Source organism: Daphnia pulicaria, chromosome 3 (assembly GCF_021234035.1).
Source record: "Daphnia pulicaria isolate SC F1-1A chromosome 3, SC_F0-13Bv2, whole genome shotgun sequence".
In the NCBI taxonomy this organism is placed as follows: Eukaryota; Metazoa; Arthropoda; class Branchiopoda; order Diplostraca; family Daphniidae; genus Daphnia; species Daphnia pulicaria.
Window position 1 is genome coordinate 11,343,544 of NC_060915.1, and position 16,302 is coordinate 11,359,845.

General features: G+C 39.5%; 6 protein-coding genes across 7 annotated transcripts; 2 read left to right on the plus strand and 4 right to left on the minus strand.

The window, feature by feature from the left end:
* Positions 1-3: 3 nt before the first annotated feature.
* On the minus strand, positions 4-3,054 carry LOC124328722 (polycomb protein SUZ12-like). Its single transcript, XM_046787543.1, has 11 exons — positions 2,746-3,054; positions 2,629-2,675; positions 2,387-2,570; positions 2,224-2,315; positions 2,039-2,152; positions 1,579-1,976; positions 1,242-1,515; positions 1,010-1,151; positions 781-928; positions 530-715; positions 4-448 (listed from the first exon to the last, which is right to left on the minus strand). The coding sequence occupies exons 1-11, from the start codon at positions 2,873-2,875 to the stop codon at positions 175-177; spliced, it is 1,989 nt and encodes a 662-aa protein (XP_046643499.1). The 5' UTR covers positions 2,876-3,054; the 3' UTR covers positions 4-174.
* Positions 3,055-3,266: 212 nt separating this feature from the next.
* Positions 3,267-4,182, plus strand: LOC124328774 (uncharacterized protein C16orf52 homolog A-like). Its single transcript, XM_046787614.1, has 3 exons — positions 3,267-3,508; positions 3,605-3,817; positions 3,882-4,182. Exons 1-3 carry the CDS (start codon positions 3,406-3,408, stop codon positions 4,067-4,069), a joined length of 504 nt encoding a protein of 167 aa, XP_046643570.1. The 5' UTR covers positions 3,267-3,405; the 3' UTR covers positions 4,070-4,182.
* LOC124328747 (WSC domain-containing protein 1-like) lies at positions 4,136-6,373 on the minus strand. Its single transcript, XM_046787582.1, has 5 exons — positions 5,818-6,373; positions 5,567-5,714; positions 5,327-5,454; positions 4,882-5,270; positions 4,136-4,803 (listed from the first exon to the last, which is right to left on the minus strand). The coding sequence occupies exons 1-5, from the start codon at positions 6,199-6,201 to the stop codon at positions 4,662-4,664; spliced, it is 1,191 nt and encodes a 396-aa protein (XP_046643538.1). The 5' UTR covers positions 6,202-6,373; the 3' UTR covers positions 4,136-4,661.
* Positions 6,374-6,520: 147 nt separating this feature from the next.
* Positions 6,521-8,799, minus strand: LOC124328753 (WSC domain-containing protein 1-like). The gene is made up of 5 exons (XM_046787588.1): positions 8,027-8,799; positions 7,463-7,610; positions 7,270-7,391; positions 6,793-7,181; positions 6,521-6,718 (listed from the first exon to the last, which is right to left on the minus strand). Exons 1-5 carry the CDS (start codon positions 8,294-8,296, stop codon positions 6,580-6,582), a joined length of 1,068 nt encoding a protein of 355 aa, XP_046643544.1. The 5' UTR covers positions 8,297-8,799; the 3' UTR covers positions 6,521-6,579.
* Positions 8,800-9,229: 430 nt separating this feature from the next.
* Positions 9,230-11,294, plus strand: LOC124328754 (procathepsin L-like). Its single transcript, XM_046787589.1, has 12 exons — positions 9,230-9,384; positions 9,453-9,596; positions 9,672-9,822; positions 9,992-10,079; positions 10,145-10,200; positions 10,305-10,381; positions 10,448-10,559; positions 10,648-10,693; positions 10,767-10,800; positions 10,868-10,939; positions 11,011-11,044; positions 11,105-11,294. Exons 1-12 carry the CDS (start codon positions 9,268-9,270, stop codon positions 11,182-11,184), a joined length of 1,011 nt encoding a protein of 336 aa, XP_046643545.1. The 5' UTR covers positions 9,230-9,267; the 3' UTR covers positions 11,185-11,294.
* Positions 11,295-11,300: 6 nt separating this feature from the next.
* Positions 11,301-16,278, minus strand: LOC124328715 (dynein axonemal intermediate chain 1-like). 2 transcript variants are annotated; one of them, XM_046787535.1, is made up of 15 exons: positions 14,629-14,713; positions 14,470-14,550; positions 14,334-14,393; positions 14,067-14,268; positions 13,711-13,987; positions 13,604-13,646; positions 13,170-13,539; positions 13,052-13,105; positions 12,847-12,996; positions 12,507-12,778; positions 12,408-12,436; positions 12,182-12,333; positions 11,884-12,109; positions 11,583-11,816; positions 11,301-11,512 (listed from the first exon to the last, which is right to left on the minus strand). In XM_046787535.1, the coding sequence occupies exons 1-15, from the start codon at positions 14,650-14,652 to the stop codon at positions 11,386-11,388; spliced, it is 2,301 nt and encodes a 766-aa protein (XP_046643491.1). In that variant the 5' UTR covers positions 14,653-14,713; the 3' UTR covers positions 11,301-11,385. The 2 variants fall into 2 exon arrangements, with proteins under 2 accessions (XP_046643491.1, XP_046643492.1); XM_046787536.1 differs by lacking the exons at positions 14,334-14,393; positions 14,470-14,550; positions 14,629-14,713 and adding exons at positions 15,159-15,450; positions 15,520-15,680; positions 15,746-15,855; positions 16,062-16,278 and having other exon boundaries at positions 11,436-11,816; positions 14,067-14,236.
* Positions 16,279-16,302: the final 24 nt, after the last annotated feature.

The window sequence follows — 16,302 nt, forward strand, 5'->3', positions numbered from 1 at the left end:
AAGTTCATTCAAAATCACGTGTATTTCTAAAAGATGGAAAGGTTAATGGTGGGATGATGAATGTATGACAAATGAAGGAAATACATAATTGAATTGTTTTCAAAATAAATCATTATTTTCAGTAATGCTTGAAGACAAAGTTAATTGATAATCCAAGTTCAAAGGATTAGTTAATTAGGCAGAAGTGAGGGTGTTTGTTTCATGTTTGTTTAATAGTTGGCCTAGCCAGGCCTGCTTTAAAATTTCTTGGTGCTCGGGACTTCGCTGTAGAATGAGCTGCAGCGAATTGATGGTTCTAAGCACCGTGGCAGGTGCAATTATTCCAAAATCGTATAAATTTGAGAGATGAAGAATAAAATTACGATATAAATTTCGTTTCAGCAATTCCTGCCCATGGTTATCCAAAAACATTTGTAACGCTACGCCCATCTGGCAATCACCAACGTAACTAAACAAAAGTATTAGGGGTATTAAGTATTACGTAAAAGCTGCATTGATCAGAAATACTAGTGAATAACTTTAATCTTACTTATGTTTGAGAACGTGGAGATTCCACAGCTTCATCAGCTCTTTTTCTCCTTCGTTAACATCGGTGAATTCGTCAATCATCATGCAGGTTTTGGCTCGAAGCCATTCCGGATCTGTCTCGTTTTCACTATCCACATCCAGCTCTTTGGCTTGAATAGGAAGGCAGGTAGATGTATGATGATATAATCTAATCAGATTGATAAAAACAATGTAAGATAAAATTCCCATTGTAAATTAATGTAGAGTTCTTACCTGTTATGCCCCGTAATAAAAGGCCTTTGAGTCTCACAAACTTCGTAGCCATCATCTCCTTCCGCTTGCAGTGGATCAAGACCAGAAGCCCGCAAGCGACGCGGTCTCCACAGTAGTGTAGCTGTGATAGGAGTTCTTCGGGTAGGACCTAAAATATCGTCAAATATATTCGTTTTTTAAGTGTAAGAAACTTCTCTTTTATTTTGATCTTATAATCTAGAAAACATACCCTGTCTACCGAAGGCAGCGCCACCAGATGATGCTCCCAACGCCAAGGGCTGAGCTATAAGATCATGTGGGTTTCCTGAATAAGATCCATCGTATGCATCATTAACGCTGATGTCAATTCTGACATGACCCTTATCCGTACCCTACATTTCGAATAGATATTAAAAAGAAACAAAAAAGACGATTTAATGTCTCAGAATACTTATCGTTATTGAAATAAAAAGCATACGCACAACATGGCTAAAATTAAATCTTGAATGACACAATCTCAGGTGTTTCAGAAGAGCTGGCAACTGGAGACAATGCAGTGAGCACCACGGGCAACGAAAATCATTCCTGGTTTCCGTCTGTTGCCGTCTGCTTGCATTATACAAGAACTGGTAGCGAACAATCATCGGCTCATCCGAACTGTGGATTTGATTTTTTTCCACACTACTATTGCTACTAGTGCTACTGCTACTCTTATCGGATGATTGTGTCGACGCCACTGCGACATACGGCTTCGGTCTATTAAAAAAAAAAAAATGTAAGGAATTGGAGTAAGAAGGAGGGTTGATAGATTTATCCAACCGATCAACAAGCGCCGAGATGGGATCGTTGGCCCATTCTAAGCGGAATTTGAGCATCGGACCATGAGCTAAAATACTCAAGGGAGGAGTGGTGCTTGGGGAATCTAGGGTGCTCCAAGAAGTGTTGGCAATGCGCGAGGATTTCTCTGTGCCACTGGGGGAGGTTCCACTCGATTCTAAAGAATTAATTTCCTTCATCGCAAGCTCATAATCTCCGTCGATCAAAAGACACCGTGAGTGACGGTCGTAAACAATCAATTCGGCACCGAAAAGCCGCGTTGTTTCTTCTGTCACTATCGCAGTAGCTGATACGTCACTCACACGGCGACGTTTAGACTGAGGTTCGTTTTCCAAAAATGTTGTGGCAGAAACTCTTAGCAGCAGGACATACGAATTGCCCTAAAGTAATTTGAGACCAATATTTTGTTTACAGGTTACTTCGGGAAAGTAATTTTTAATACCTGTTGGCCATTCCGTAAACTAAGATCTTCGGTCGAAATAGAGACAGTCGGAGCTTTGGGAGGAGGTGAATCTTCACTGGGATTTATACATACTTCTGTTGTACCGACACTGATCTAATCAAAGTAAAACCATATGTATAATTATTTTCAAAGTTTAAAAATATACATATTGGGAATCTACTCACCTGCATAATTGGTGAGGACACATCTTTTCTTTTCTTGTGTCCTATTTGTAAGAGAAGTGTTTCAACCTTCACTGGTTCTCTACAACCAATTACTGTAGAAATGATTTTGGAACAACTGTGGTTAATAATGATCAAATACCATTGACATTCATGGTATATTTACCTTTGGGATCATAAAATCCAAGAAAAGTCAATGTCATATATTTAGAACGATTATTTACATCATTTTGAGAACTTTTCTGAACTTTGCTTTCAAGCATATTATCCAATTTGCAAGTTTTCCTGTTTTTGTGGTTTCTGGCACATCTCCCATTCATGTAACTGAGAGTGCGATGAAGAAATATAGGCTAATAATTAAAAAGCAAATGTAGACATTTTGTTTTAAAACCATTTTGAAATTAATACCGAAATAAAATGACGAGTACGCAGATATCTATAGATCTGAGTTGGTTCTAGAAAACAAAGTGATGAAATGAATTCTATAAGCAACAGAAAAATAGCTTAAATGTTAAATATTCTTACTTTCAAAAGCTTGAAGAAAAAGTTCGTGATCTGCTTGAACAGTATCAGCACGACCGTTAGTGGTTTCCTTTGGACCACCTTTGGATGAAGATGACTGGTCCGTGTCTCTTTCCTTCTTTTTAGGGCCCATGTTTGTTTCTTTGTAGTGCACGTTAACAATCAAAAACTTTCTTCACATCCGATCAAACTGTTTCTATTCTCAGAAACTAGCAAAACAGTCGACAAAAAACTAATGTATATGGAACCTTAATTCAACATTCAACCTCAATTCCCTAAGCCCCAAACCCCCCCAACAACAAAATTTAGAGCCGCGAATTCAATGTTGATGCTTGTTGCCACATTTCCTGGCACTTTTGAAAAAAGTGTCATTTACCTGCAATTCCAATTTACAAATAAATAATAAATGAAAGTGTCAAAATTAAAAATAAATAAATGATGGAATTTTTTATTTTAAATTACTAAATTAATATTTTAAGGATTCATCTGGCGTCTGGCCGGATGAAAATCTAAAATGGGCTGAATGAATCGTCTGCGGGTCTGCCACTACACTGCCATTCTTTGTTAGCGTTTTTGACGTTTGATTTGATTGTTGTTGTTTGAGGACTCAAAGGAAACTCCCAAGTTTAGACGTTTTAAAAAGTCTTTAAAATAAATAGTGTTATGGAGAAGTTAACGTTAATTTCAGGAGCATTATTTCTTACTGCTGATATTTTTGCTATTATTGCCCTTGCTCTTCCATTTTGGATTGTAACTGATGTTGGAGGTAGGAATTTTTTCAACAATGTTTTTTACCGTTTTTACTTTTAACATCTTCTGACTGTTAACATTTTTTTAAAACAATGATCACAAATATCAACAGGAGAAACATCTTTGGGGTTAATGTGGACGTGTACTACTTTATATAATCGGCCAAAAGTGTGCTTCTCTCCGGATCTGACCCCTGAATGGATGATGGCACTTGTTTGCATTTTCATTGGTTGTGTTTGTATAACAACAACAGTTGTTTTACTGATATCAAGCCACTGGGATTACAATGTAGTCCCTTATGCAAGATGGGTTGGATTTGCTGCAAGTAAAAAGCCTTTATAGCTGCCAAAATTTTGACAACTTGGTATAATTTGTTTTCTCTTTTGCAGTGGTTTTATTCTGCTTAGCTGCTGTTATATTTCCGCTTGGATTTTCCATGTCTGAAATAGGAGGAGAACCATACCAACTTCCCAATAGTTTTCAAGTTGGACTATCTTACATATTTTTTGTTCTTGCATTGTGGATTACAGTCATATCAGAATTGTTTGCTGGTAAAGTATGCTTGCCACATTTCTAATTTCTTTTCTACTCCCATAAAACTACTAGCTCTTTGGGGTCTGTAAATTATTGTACATAATTTAACTTTTGACTGCATTTCTGTAAGTGTCCTCCTAATTAATGGATCTCATTGCCTATTTTCCTTTTTGGCTCTTTAACTATTCTCTTTAAAAAAATAAAAAAAAAATGTTTAACCCACTTTGAGTGAGGATAAATACAACTGCACGCAAATGGGTAGTTGTTGCGAAAGGTTTAATCATTAAGGCATAAGTTTCTTTCTTATATGTTAATTGTCGTAAACCTGATGGATTTAACGTGATTTTTTGAAGGATATTTTATATAAACCGAATGAGCTCTTGAGTAAATTTTAATCACCTTAAATCAACTTGCAATCAGACAAGAAAAAGCCTCGGGCATTCGTGCCGTAATTATAGGTCTCCGAATTTATACGTTCCGTATCTTTTGATTGATGCGATACGGTTGCGACGCGAAAGTATATACAATTATACTCACAAACCTGAAAACTTACGTGATTCAGGTGTGTTGAATGCTCCAAGTGATCTTGGTACAAAAAATGTACGACATCCCATTAAACAGAACTTCTGTGCGCGTTAACTACGGGTTTTGTTATCAAGGTCATGGAGATCGTACAAATGGACAGGAAGTTGTGGCCAATGTCGCCGTCGCAGGCTTTGTTGGACTCGGTGGATTGATTGCATAAATAATAACCTTTGTCTTTCTTCTAATGGCATCCTGTATTCATTTAATTACAATAACGAAACTTTAGTTTTAATTGTTTCCACCTAGTAAACAATACTGTAGGTTCCTTACCAGCTTTTGTTGAGCCGCTTGTGATCAGTTCGATCTCTATGATCCAAAGTGCAGCGCATCCGGGACGGATCAACCATTCGCGGCTTGAAGTCCATGGCGTCCAACAGTCGTTCCAACTCAATCGATGCATTCTGGCCGAGTAATTGCTCGTAGAAAATGACGGTCCCCTTCTCGATCTGCTCAATCCAGCGGATGGCGTGGTCCGCCCAAGCATAGGCCACAAATTCTACGACTCTGTGCCATTGCGGCCCCTGGAAGCTTTCCAGGGGTGCCTTTCCCACTTTGCCGGCCAATTGCCAATGGCGATATGTGAACACGACATCCATTGGATTTCGCAGGAGAAGAACGCCTCGGTACCCGTAATCCTTACGAAATATTTCCGAATAGCCCTGGAATTCACAATCAAGTTACTATCCACGAAAGCAAATGAATTAAATTAAATCACCTCCAGATGAAGTAATCGGAAATAATCTTCTAATCCATTGACTGTGATTGTCGCTTCGTGGTCTTTATCGATGATTGTACACCCACAAAACGGGTCGTCGGTAATGCCGAGTAGATCAATTCCTAGGCCTATTTGCAAAGTGTAAATTATACACAGAGACTGTTTTATCACTCTGGTATTGATGTCTCGTACATTAGTCCATGCTCCTTATTATGTTGGCACTTGAGTCACATACAGTACCTTCCACTTGAACCGGAGATGGATCCTGCTCATGAACCGAGCCTGTGTAAATACCGGTGATACCTTCAATCATCTGTCTGGTCCAGGTGACTCCACTTCCCGGAAAAGAAGTTAAAGCCCATTTCGGAAGACTATCTCTCTCAGCCAACTGTTGAAACAAACTTATGAAATAGTACACTTCTTGTAGGAACAAGCCCTGATACATGGTACTCGGTGCAATTAAATTAGATGTTGAATAAAATAATAAGTACCTGGACAGTAAAATTTTTGCAGACTGGATCGTCTCGCCAAGGATAGCTCACATGTTTGTTGTGCTTTTTCACAGATTTAGGATGAGCTTGACTAGTAACGTTTTCCATCAACGATCCAGCAGTTGTCGAGGAGACTAAATTGTCAGCAGTTGTCGAGGAGACTACATTGACAGCGGCTGATGGTAGCTGTAGATTGTTGATGTTTGGCGGGACGTAGGTCAAATACGAAAATGTGAAAAGGCACAGGCAAAGCGTCACTATAACAATCAAAAAGGTACGCCGACGAAAAAAGTTTCGAATCATCGACATTATTATTTTAAAATCAAACGATTGACCACGCCGATGCGCTCCTTCGAAAATAATTATTGAATTCCCTAAAACCATAAAAGTTGAGCTTCCGTCCGCGACGGATAGCCAAGATACACTGATAATGCGCTCGTGCTAACGACTTTTGAATCACTTGTTCCTCTAGGCAAAGCCTTGGAGTCAAGGCCATTTCTTTGTTACCTCTATAGAATATTAACATATTGCATTGTTTTAAAGGTTATAATACTGACACTTCATCCTTCTATACTTCTTTCTATACTTGGATTACATGTTTCCTCAATCGAGAATTTAAAAAATAATTCATTCTTTATTTTTTATTAGTATTAATAAATACATGGGCAAATTTCTGTCTATTATTTGAACAATTTTTTAAACAGTTAAATTTTTAACAAAAATTCTTAATCGATAATTTTTTTAATTATTTGTATTAATCATTCAAGAATACTCCCCAATAGACCAATGTTTGTCGTACAGATGTACAGGAAGTAATGGCCAATTCCGTTTACGTAAACTATGCTGAACTAGATTAATCGACTTCATTAATTTAACGCGATGATTTTTCTCGAGTGATAACCTAAAGTTAAAAAGATCTTTTAGTTTTAGTGGTCAGCCTTTAATTGTAAATCAATGTATGGAACATAAAATTACCGAGTCTTGTTGCTTCGCTTGTATTCGCTTTTATCTCTATGCGCCAATGTGCATCTCATCCTATTGGCATCGACAGGGCGCGGCTGAAAGTCCATTGCGTCCAGTAATCGTTCCAGTTCAAGTTGAGCATTATCTCCAAGCAAATTCTCGTAGAAAATGACTGTGCCCTGCTTGATCTGCTCTATCCAGCGAATGGCGTGATCAGTCCAGGCGTACGCCACTGTTTCCACTAGTTCATCCCATTCGGGACCGCGGAACGCCTCCGTAGGCGCTGTGTTGAACTTGCCTACCAGCAAATGATTCTGATGCGCAAAAACCACATCCATCGGGTTTCTCAATAGCAGAACTCCACGGTAATTGTAGGTTACGTTGATTATTTTAGAATATTCCTGAATTTCCATTCCAGTCGAAGAAAAATTTAAAATCTTTCGATACTTAGCGAGAGAAAAACACCGGTAAGAAAAAGTATATTATTACCTTGCCATGAAGTAACTCTAGGTACTGCTTCCTTTCGAAAACTCCCTCGGTCGCTTCGTGATCCTTGTCAATGAGAGTGCAGCCGCAAAATGGATTATCTGTGATTCCCATATTTTTCTCATCTATACAGTAATTGACACAACGATCAATGAACCTCCCAAAGAGTGAGGTGGACTTAGATTATATTATATACTATCTTTTCTGTAAGGTAACGGATCTCTCACATGGACACTACCGGTGTAGATACCGGTTAGTCCTTCAATCATCTGCCTAGTCCAAGTCACTCCACTGCCGGGAAACGAAGTCAAAGCCCATTTTGGCAAACTGTTTCTTTTGGCCATCTAGAACAATTACACGAAAGCCTGTATTTTTTTTCAGCTGAACATTAATTTAGAATTTGTAAGCAGATGATGCAAATGAAATCTCAATCTATATACACTTATTATCCAGATCCAGCGTCCAGAATGCCAGAGAACAGTAATGCAAGTTTATAACCCCTTGAATTGCCCAGAGGCTTAAAGCTTTCCTACACAGAAAATAGACTAAATGAAACTGGAGCTTATAATCATGCTCCAAGCTTGTCCGTGTTTCAAGATAACATCGTAATATTTTATTTGATAAAATCAATTCGTTATTCTTGTACGGTTAAATGACTTGTGGCAAATCAAAGTTTCCCTCTATATTTTTATTTCTCGTGATTGTATTGTATCCAACAAACGTTGCGTTCTATTGACTGCAAAAATGTTTAATTACGTACCTGTACTGCAAAATGTTGACAAGAAGGATCGTCCTTCCAAGGATAAGTCATGCGTCTATCGAAAGAGCTCTCAGACAACTTTTTCTGGTCGGAATGGTCGCTATTTTTAGAATACTTATTGATTGTCACAACAAAAATGTCAGGATTGAACGGCACAGAATTTTTACTCTTTACGATAGACTTTTGGTTGATGTTTGATTTCATCAGGAAAGCTGACATCGTCAAAGCAACAACGATAAAAACAAAGAAACACCGTTCCTTTCTCACCATTTCCCTTGAATTGGTGAATCGGTAGTGTGCGCACTCTTTGCTGCTCCCAAGACAGGTAAGAATGAGAACATTTCTTTTGCTCTTGTAAGTTTTACAGGGTAGGTAAGAGGCAGACCAAAACAAACTTAAAACCACCGTCGGGTTAAACAAGAAAAGGGGGCTTGATTATTCAATTTTTTAAAAAGAAATTTATTTTCTCAAGATTAGAGGAGTCATGTTACTCAATGTTACGCAAATTAGTCTGCTAGAGAACACTATACAGTGCCCAACGGGCCATTTGTAAAAAATCCCCGACTAGATATCTTGAGAGAAATCCCCGGCTAGACCAAGAGATATATATGGCCGCCGGAAAAATCCCTGCCGCCATAAGAACAGCACGGAGGAAAAAAAGGTTCGAACATTTTCGAATACTTGTGTGGGGCCTACTGTAGGTTTGTTTGAATTCTGCGGGATTAGGAAAAATATATTGAGCTTTGTTGCGTTTGACGATGATAGTTTACGCATGAAATATATGCCGTAATTATTGCATCAGGGACTTCTCGCTAAAAACGTCGAGTCATTCTTGATCATCAATTGTATAATCCGCAAAAGTCTCCATCCTCCAACAGTTAATCGCAGTATAATTGAATATGCAACTTATCAATAACCTGGATATTAATTGTCAACGTATAATACAAAATGATGTCGCCATGCCCATTAAGTGGCGCTAGCGTCACAGCAGTGCAGGCAATTAGACTAGTATTAACAGATGTCCAGGATGTTCTGATCATACGATAGCAGATGTGTTGACAGTGACAGTAGTACTAATCGAATTCTTATTTGGGGTGCGCTAACTAGAGCATCGGAGTTGCACCTGATTCAACATTGGCGGAACTTGGAAACAACTGTTCGTAATCAAACTCGATCAAACTGTACAGTTGCCCCTTAATGGAATATCGGGCCGTTTTTCGATCAGAACAGTTCGTGTCATCATGAAGGTACAAGCCCTAATTTTATTCGCCACCCTGGCGGCCGCAGTGGCCCAGGAATTCCTCCAGGAGGATGAAAATCGGGACGCCAAAGAAGATTCTGAATGGGAGCTCTTTAAGGTTTTCTAAATTTAATGAAATTGTTAATTTTGACCATCACTCTAGACATGTTATTTTGTCGTTGATAGGCCAAGCATAAGAAAAGGTTTAAGAATAAAAATCGCGAGCAGATGCGCAAAAAAACGTTCGTGGAGAACAACAGGGGAATCAAGAAACACAATCAAGCTGGAAAATCCACTTACAAGCTCCAGCCAAATCAGTTCGCTGATTGGGTGAGAATTTGACTAAAATTTTTTTTTTTTTTTTTTTTTTTAACTAATTCTTTCGGGGGGCTATAAATAACCAAGTCCGACGCTGAGCTCGAGCAATTAAAGGGAGAAATTGATACAGACAACGAAATTCCCGCACCCGTCGTGAGTGGCGATATTCTTCGACAGGCTGTTCCAGACGCTGTAGACTATAGAAAAAGTCCCTGCCTGGCTAAAGTGAAATACCAAGGCAAGTCAAGGTTTGGATAATAAGTGCTATGGCTATGATGGTGTATAGTTATTGATAGTTATGCGTTACAACCTTGAATATAATTTGGTGAAAGAAAAGAAGATTACATGTGCGTGAACTCTAAATACGACGCGTGAACTCTCATAATCGATTAATGATTTGATCAAAGGGGGATGCGGTTCTTGCTATACCTTTGCTGCCACAACTCCCATTGAATACCAGCGCTGCATGAAAACCGGAACATTAGTCACCCTAAGGTAAACCTAATTGCATTAGAATAATAAATAGTTTTCTCTATTATATCGTCATCTTCATTACAAAGCGAGGAAAACCTTGTCGACTGCAGCCAGAAATACGGAAACGCCGGCTGTAACGGAGGTGTGTCCTATCTCTTATTCTCTATTTTAATAAATCATTTGCGCGTATTGCCGGTATGGGTTTTTCTTTACTGTTTCTTCTATATTGGTTTATTACATCATAAGGTCTAGCCTTACGCTCTTGGAACTACGTAAAAGATGTTGGCCTCAATACCGAAGACGCTTATCCCTATCAGGGCGAAGTATGCCAATTATATAAAGTGTTAATATGTATACTATGAACTAATTTGGGGTGGCGATATCAAAAGGAAACTATGTGCGAATATTCAGCAAGCAATTACGGAGGCAACGTCACCACCTGGGCATATGCTACAAGGACTAATGATGAAGAAGCTATGAAGGTCGTCGTTGCAAAATACGGTAATCATTTTTATAGCAAATCGCGAAACTCAAATTTCCATCAAACCACAAAAAAAGAAGAAAATTATTTGTTCTTATTTATTTTCAGGTCCTCTGGCTGTATCCGTTGACGCTAATAACTGGGACTTTTACAGGTATTGAAATAAGATTTTAGTTAAATTAGACTGTGACATTTTTACGTTTTTCTTCAATTCAATCTACTTGCAGCTCCGGAATCTTTTCATCACCTACGTGCTCGAATGTACGTATCGATGTTGTATGAGAAAAGATTTGTCGATAAAACAGTTAACACTTTTCTCTTCTTTCAGACCAGCACCAATCACGCTGTCGTCATTGTTGGTTACGGAAAGGACACCAAAACCCAGAAAGACTTCTGGATTGTAATTATTTCAAGATGATCAAATTTTCTTGTTCCAAGTCTATTCTTCATTTGCTTTTGTTTTATTCGCAGGTCCGTAACTCCTGGGGACCTGAGTGGGGTGAAGGTATGGACTGCATCAATTCTAATATTACGTAATTCAATCAAACTTTCAATTTTCCTATAGGTGGCTACATCAATCTCGAGCGAGGGGTGAACATGTGTGCCATTTCAAAACGTGCCGTATTTCCCACAAGCGGTTTCTGATGAGTATCCACATTACTACAACCTAAAATAGAAAGACATTCCAAGTATAAATGTCGTCCACTTCGTTACATAATTGGCAAAATACACACAGATTTCGGTAGCGAATAATATATTGCAACTAAACAATTGATTATTTTTGAATGGATATATATAATTAGCACAAGTTAGAAAGAGAATGGAAATTGAATCAAGAATCGGCTCTTATCTTTTCATTAATGTAATAACGCGTTCTAATTTATCCATTTCGACCTCGACTGCCCTGGAGCTCTCGGGAACGCGGCTCACTTTCCTCAAGTTGGGAGATAATTTGAGACAAGTCACGTGTCCCCTTGTAAACGAAACACATCACATTAGCTAACTCAATTTAATAATCTCGTTTCATATAATGTGCTAATTACTTGTCATCCCCAACCAAAATGACTGGATGAAAAGGGGCGAAGCTCAGAACGGTTGGCTGAGCTCTGCGTTGCGGAGTTATTCGTTGACTGCACAGCGGCTTGTGTAGGCAAATATTTAAGTCGTAGAGGAGGACCTTGCCATTGCTGGACATGCAGGCAAAGGCCGTCGAGCTGAAAGGCGAGAAAGCGCAGTCTTCGACGCAACTCCCCAAACTGATGACCACCAGAGCTTCCCTAGGAGTTGAATTCATCCAGGATTTTAAATTCGAATTCAAAGTAGTGAATTATTATGGCGACTTACTTTTCTCTTTGGTCCCAGATTTTGACTAACCAATCGGTACCGCAACTGATAAAAACTTGGTGATGGAACGGATTCCACTGCACAGTATAGATGGGACCTTGATGGGCGTTGACGGGACCCCAGTTGAGAATCTCTCCCTCATTGCTGACTGGCCACAACTGGCCCTGATCCGTCCCGACCAAAACCATGGTGTGATTCGGATGAATAGCCATGCAACTACAAGACGCTTTAACAATAATAACTCTTTTAAATTAATTAAGACATGAATCGAAATTAAATGTTTCGGACAGTATTTTACCAGTCAGTGCCAGTGTTCCGAAATTGTTATCCTGCAATTTATTGTCGCCTTGGAAAGGCAATGTGATCAGCTCTGTTGGATAGAGTTCGCCCTGAACAAATAGCCACAGACACAAGCAGCCGTCCATTGATATGGAAAAGAGTCGTAAATTTCTATTTGGAAAACATTTTTGTTGATCACTGTCTCTTTTTAAAAAAAACGTTAAAGGCAAGAATGAATTTGTTACCCATCGCTCATGTCACCGTGCCAGCTTACCTAAACGAAATAATTCAAGAAAGAACGAATAAAAAAGAAAACCAAAGAACTTTTTCGTTATCAATTTCACTTGAGTAATTGGCACGGTCCGTTTGCCTCGCATAGCCGAACTTCGGTAGGTGATCAAATTCGTCACTTTGAAAGTGTCGGAATCCTTGCGCACTGTCAAGTCAATAACGGCGACGTGTCCGTCATGCATTCCGACGGCCAAAAGTTGCCAGAATTCCGGATGGAAGTCCAGGCTAGAAACGCCAGCTTGCACTTGAGCGGAGCGCTCCGGATGCGTCGGAGACTTGAGAGAAAAGACGCACACAAGTCCGGATTCGGCTGTCATATTGTCTCCTATTATTGTGAAATGAAATTGATTACAATTACGTGACCGACAAATGGTGGACAATGTAACATATTACGGGAGCCAAGGCCTATGGCGAAGAGATCCTTGTAGTGCGGATTCCAGCAGATTACGGTTATATGACTAGGAACCGCATTGCGCATGCAGCCGTTCTCTTCGAACATCCGCAGCATGGTAGCCGGCGGAGTGAAACGCCACAGCGGCATTACTAAGTTAGGCTAAGTTAATAATACTAAGTTAATAATACTATTAACTAATATTACGAGTTCCTTCCGGTTCGCGATATTCATCCGCAGCATCTTCCCAATACTTGAAATCTTTTTTTTTCAAAAATCAGATTATATCTACTCAATTGTATAATGTTTAAATGAGTTTAAATACCTTGAGCGATGTCGTCGTAAGTGTTTTGATTCAGCATCCGCTCGATGACGTGAGCGGACGAATCGAGCCGAGAAACACCAGCCGGACTCAAAGCCGTTTCCCCCGTCGGTTGGAAGACTACCGTCGGAGCTGTCGGTGGTGCGGCTGCGGCGACGGAAGCATCCAGAGCGACACCAACTGGAGCCGTGGATGAAGTGTTGGGTGCTCCGCCTTTATTGACAGCCTCTGCCGCACTGTTGATCAGCGCTTGCTGCTGGATTTTGTGCTGCTGTGCCGCAAGATCTTGGTGGTAGGCATCGTAAATGATCCAAGCGTTCGTCAGCGAAGTAAAAGACACACGAGGCGGGGCTTCGGTTTGTATCGCGTGTGACTATAATTGAAATTATTTAATGAAATATTTTCTTGAAATTTCATTAGAATTGTTTTTTTTTTACTCGAATTGGTGGAACAGTTGTTTGGGTGGCCCGGTCACAGTAACTGAAATGAATTAAACCATTATAATTTACATGAAACTATTATACTTATTATTTGTATTATTCACCTGAAATGATTAATGCCCTTTGCGCCTTTACGTTTAACTAGCGATTTGACGCCGGTCATCATTTCTAATGGATCGTCTTCTCGTTCGGTCATTGGCCCGTGGTCACTCCGACTAGTGTCCAAAGGTGCTCCGCTTGTATTATTGCCCCCGGCGGTATTAGCGCCGGTACCATGACCGAAAGTCGTGTCAATCGAACGATCGCCATCGAACGCTTCACTGGCTGTTTCATCAGCATCGGACGTTGTTAAGTCGGCTTCCGGTCGGGCTAAATCGGCAACTACAATGGATTATAAAATAGAAGCTTCACATCATTATCTTGACAAAATATTTAAAAATTGATCAGCGTTCTAATTTACCGGGATTAAATGCGTGGGTCGCATCAGAAGCAGCTGTAGGTTCAACGTAGACGGAGGAAGAAGTTTGATCAAAGAGCTCAACCGACGAGTTCTCTGGGGTTAGTGGGATAAAACAGCGATCCGGAATACTGTACACCACCTGATTCTTTGTTCGTTGAGGGTCGGCTGCACTGAGAACAATTCTGACCGTGCCCGGAATTTCCTGGTGATATTTTAGTTGTTCAATGATACATTTTAAAATAGTTTAATTGTTTATGTTGTTCAAACCTCATCATCGTCGACATTCCAAGTGTAATGTTGCGCTTCCCAACGACGATCGTTTGGCTTCTGATTATTCGATTCAGATCGTTTTAAAAATTAAAGTGAGAATAATAAGAAACCAGTTTCAATTTGATCTTATTACCTTTCCGTGGGATTCATGCTGTTTGGCATCGGCTGCTCGAATTCGATTAACGAGCAACTTGTGATGCAAATTGCTGATTCGCTATAAGAACAAGAAAAACGTGAGCCGAAAGTAACTTATAATAAACTTAAAAATTAATTTGATTCAAGAAATGTGTACCTTTTGGAGTAGTTTAGGACCCATTTTTACAAACGTTCAGATGGATGCTCCGTCTTCAAGATGAACATTAACGATTCAACACAAGTCGGTCGCTAAGGTAGCCGCCGTATGGCGGAACTCGGTGACAACATGATCGATTATTTCGATACATCGTGGGTTTGGTCGGGATTTAAAATCTGAAAGGCTTCCAACCGTTAGACGAACAAAACGGAGAAAACCGCATTTTAGGAGAAGGCAGAGTCAAGGCATGTAACAAATGTATTGAGTTTGATGTTTCTTTTTCATGTACAAACATGGATTTCCTTCAAGAAAAACGGCACACAGTGATACAGCATGCAAATTAGAACTAGAATTTGTTTTTAGCAAATAGCCATACACCATAGTGCACATGGCCCAAGAAGGAAAAAAAACCCGGCTCATGTCTATAAGGCTAGATAGAATGCCCTTGGATGGGCTAGTGGGAAAAATTTCACGTGCGACTCTGCGTATGAAACCAAACGGGACCGGGCTGCGACGCCCAATCGAATTACAAAACCCAAAAGTAAAGAACAAAGACGAGCAAAACGATGGCGACCGCACCAATTTTCGCGTAAGTGGATTGCATGTTCAAGTTTCTAGCGTCCTTTTTGTATCGCTGAGAACTCATTGACAGTGTCTGTGCTTTGTTATCCAGATCGGAAAGAAGACTACCCCTCTGCAAGACGTCGTCGATATTGCGAACCATAATCCGCTGAACATCCTGAAGCTCTGTGTTGATCGCAGTAAGATTACGCCGAGTCCTCGAGTCCATAAATGATCTTCTGGCTTTCTGAATGTACGTGTCTAAATCGAAAAGATTTCATCATAACAATCTATACTTTTTTTTATTGTATAATAAGTGTTGATCATTACCAAATTCAATGAAGCTGTATGGGCGATTTACACTCTGAACCTTTTTTCCGTAGAGGGAGCTGAACTCTTGGGCCAGATCTTCTAGAAAGGAAAAAGCAAGTTTCTTCGAGTAGCTCTGTTCACACAGCACTAGGTAGCAGACATCTTTATCAATTAGGTAACTGGAATTGCCATAAAACACTGTGTTAACTGTTATACACCTGTATTTGTAATAAAGATGACTTACTGGAAAAAGTGTGATCCAGTTTCTATTGTGCACTTTGAAGGACTTTGTTGATTCATTTTTCTAAACAGCATTTTTGCTTGGTTTTGAAAATCCAACACTCCTTTTCCTGACTGCAACAAAATAAAAAAAAAACATATTTTACTGATGACAACCATTTTTTGTGAACAGGAAACAATTATTTTTAACGGTTGGCTCTTCGAAAAATGATTCTGTAAAAAACAAACAATGTTCAAAATTTCCAAAAAGGGAAATTTTATGTCATTTACATTGCTGATGAAACCTTTCACCAACCAAACGATTGCAAACGTAAACAAACCTCTTCATCTTCGGGAATTGAAGCGGCAAGAGGTAAACCATCTCCGACTCTAGCAATCCACGTCATGAACAACATTGTGAGCGAATTTATGAAAATTTGCCAGCGATTAGATACAACACAATCACACTCTGCCCATCCACCAAGTTTTGTTTTTCTTCAGCTACCGGTCTCGTTTGACAGCAGAGCAATTGCAACTACCCTTACCCTAGAAATTATTATTACGTGGCTTTTTGAGCGTTGC

Coding starts and splice junctions, on each gene's coding strand:
- LOC124328753 (XM_046787588.1), bottom strand. CDS start 8,296: ATGGTGAGAAAGGAACGGTGTTTCTTTGTTTTTATCGTTGTTGCTTTG. Junction 7,392..7,462: donor GTTACCTTACAGAAAAGATA/GTATATAATATA, acceptor ATTACTGTATAG/ATGAGAAAAATATGGGAATC. Junction 7,182..7,269: donor TAGAGTTACTTCATGGCAAG/GTAATAATATAC, acceptor ATGGAAATTCAG/GAATATTCTAAAATAATCAA.
- LOC124328722 (XM_046787543.1), bottom strand. CDS start 2,875: ATGGGCCCTAAAAAGAAGGAAAGAGACACGGACCAGTCATCTTCATCC. Junction 2,153..2,223: donor TGTCCTCACCAATTATGCAG/GTGAGTAGATTC, acceptor TACTTTGATTAG/ATCAGTGTCGGTACAACAGA. Junction 449..529: donor CTCCACGTTCTCAAACATAA/GTAAGATTAAAG, acceptor ACTTTTGTTTAG/TTACGTTGGTGATTGCCAGA.
- LOC124328754 (XM_046787589.1), top strand. CDS start 9,268: ATGAAGGTACAAGCCCTAATTTTATTCGCCACCCTGGCGGCCGCAGTG. Junction 10,080..10,144: donor GGAACATTAGTCACCCTAAG/GTAAACCTAATT, acceptor TTCATTACAAAG/CGAGGAAAACCTTGTCGACT. Junction 10,694..10,766: donor AATAACTGGGACTTTTACAG/GTATTGAAATAA, acceptor ATCTACTTGCAG/CTCCGGAATCTTTTCATCAC.
- LOC124328715 (XM_046787536.1), bottom strand. CDS start 16,136: ATGTTGTTCATGACGTGGATTGCTAGAGTCGGAGATGGTTTACCTCTT. Junction 12,437..12,506: donor GGACCGTGCCAATTACTCAA/GTGAAATTGATA, acceptor TATTTCGTTTAG/GTAAGCTGGCACGGTGACAT. Junction 12,110..12,181: donor CGGAACACTGGCACTGACTG/GTAAAATACTGT, acceptor TTATTGTTAAAG/CGTCTTGTAGTTGCATGGCT.
- LOC124328747 (XM_046787582.1), bottom strand. CDS start 6,201: ATGGTTTTAGGGAATTCAATAATTATTTTCGAAGGAGCGCATCGGCGT. Junction 5,271..5,326: donor TCCGATTACTTCATCTGGAG/GTGATTTAATTT, acceptor TGTGAATTCCAG/GGCTATTCGGAAATATTTCG. Junction 4,804..4,881: donor AAGCGGCTCAACAAAAGCTG/GTAAGGAACCTA, acceptor AAATGAATACAG/GATGCCATTAGAAGAAAGAC.
- LOC124328774 (XM_046787614.1), top strand. CDS start 3,406: ATGGAGAAGTTAACGTTAATTTCAGGAGCATTATTTCTTACTGCTGAT. Junction 3,509..3,604: donor GATTGTAACTGATGTTGGAG/GTAGGAATTTTT, acceptor AAATATCAACAG/GAGAAACATCTTTGGGGTTA. Junction 3,818..3,881: donor ATGGGTTGGATTTGCTGCAA/GTAAAAAGCCTT, acceptor TCTCTTTTGCAG/TGGTTTTATTCTGCTTAGCT.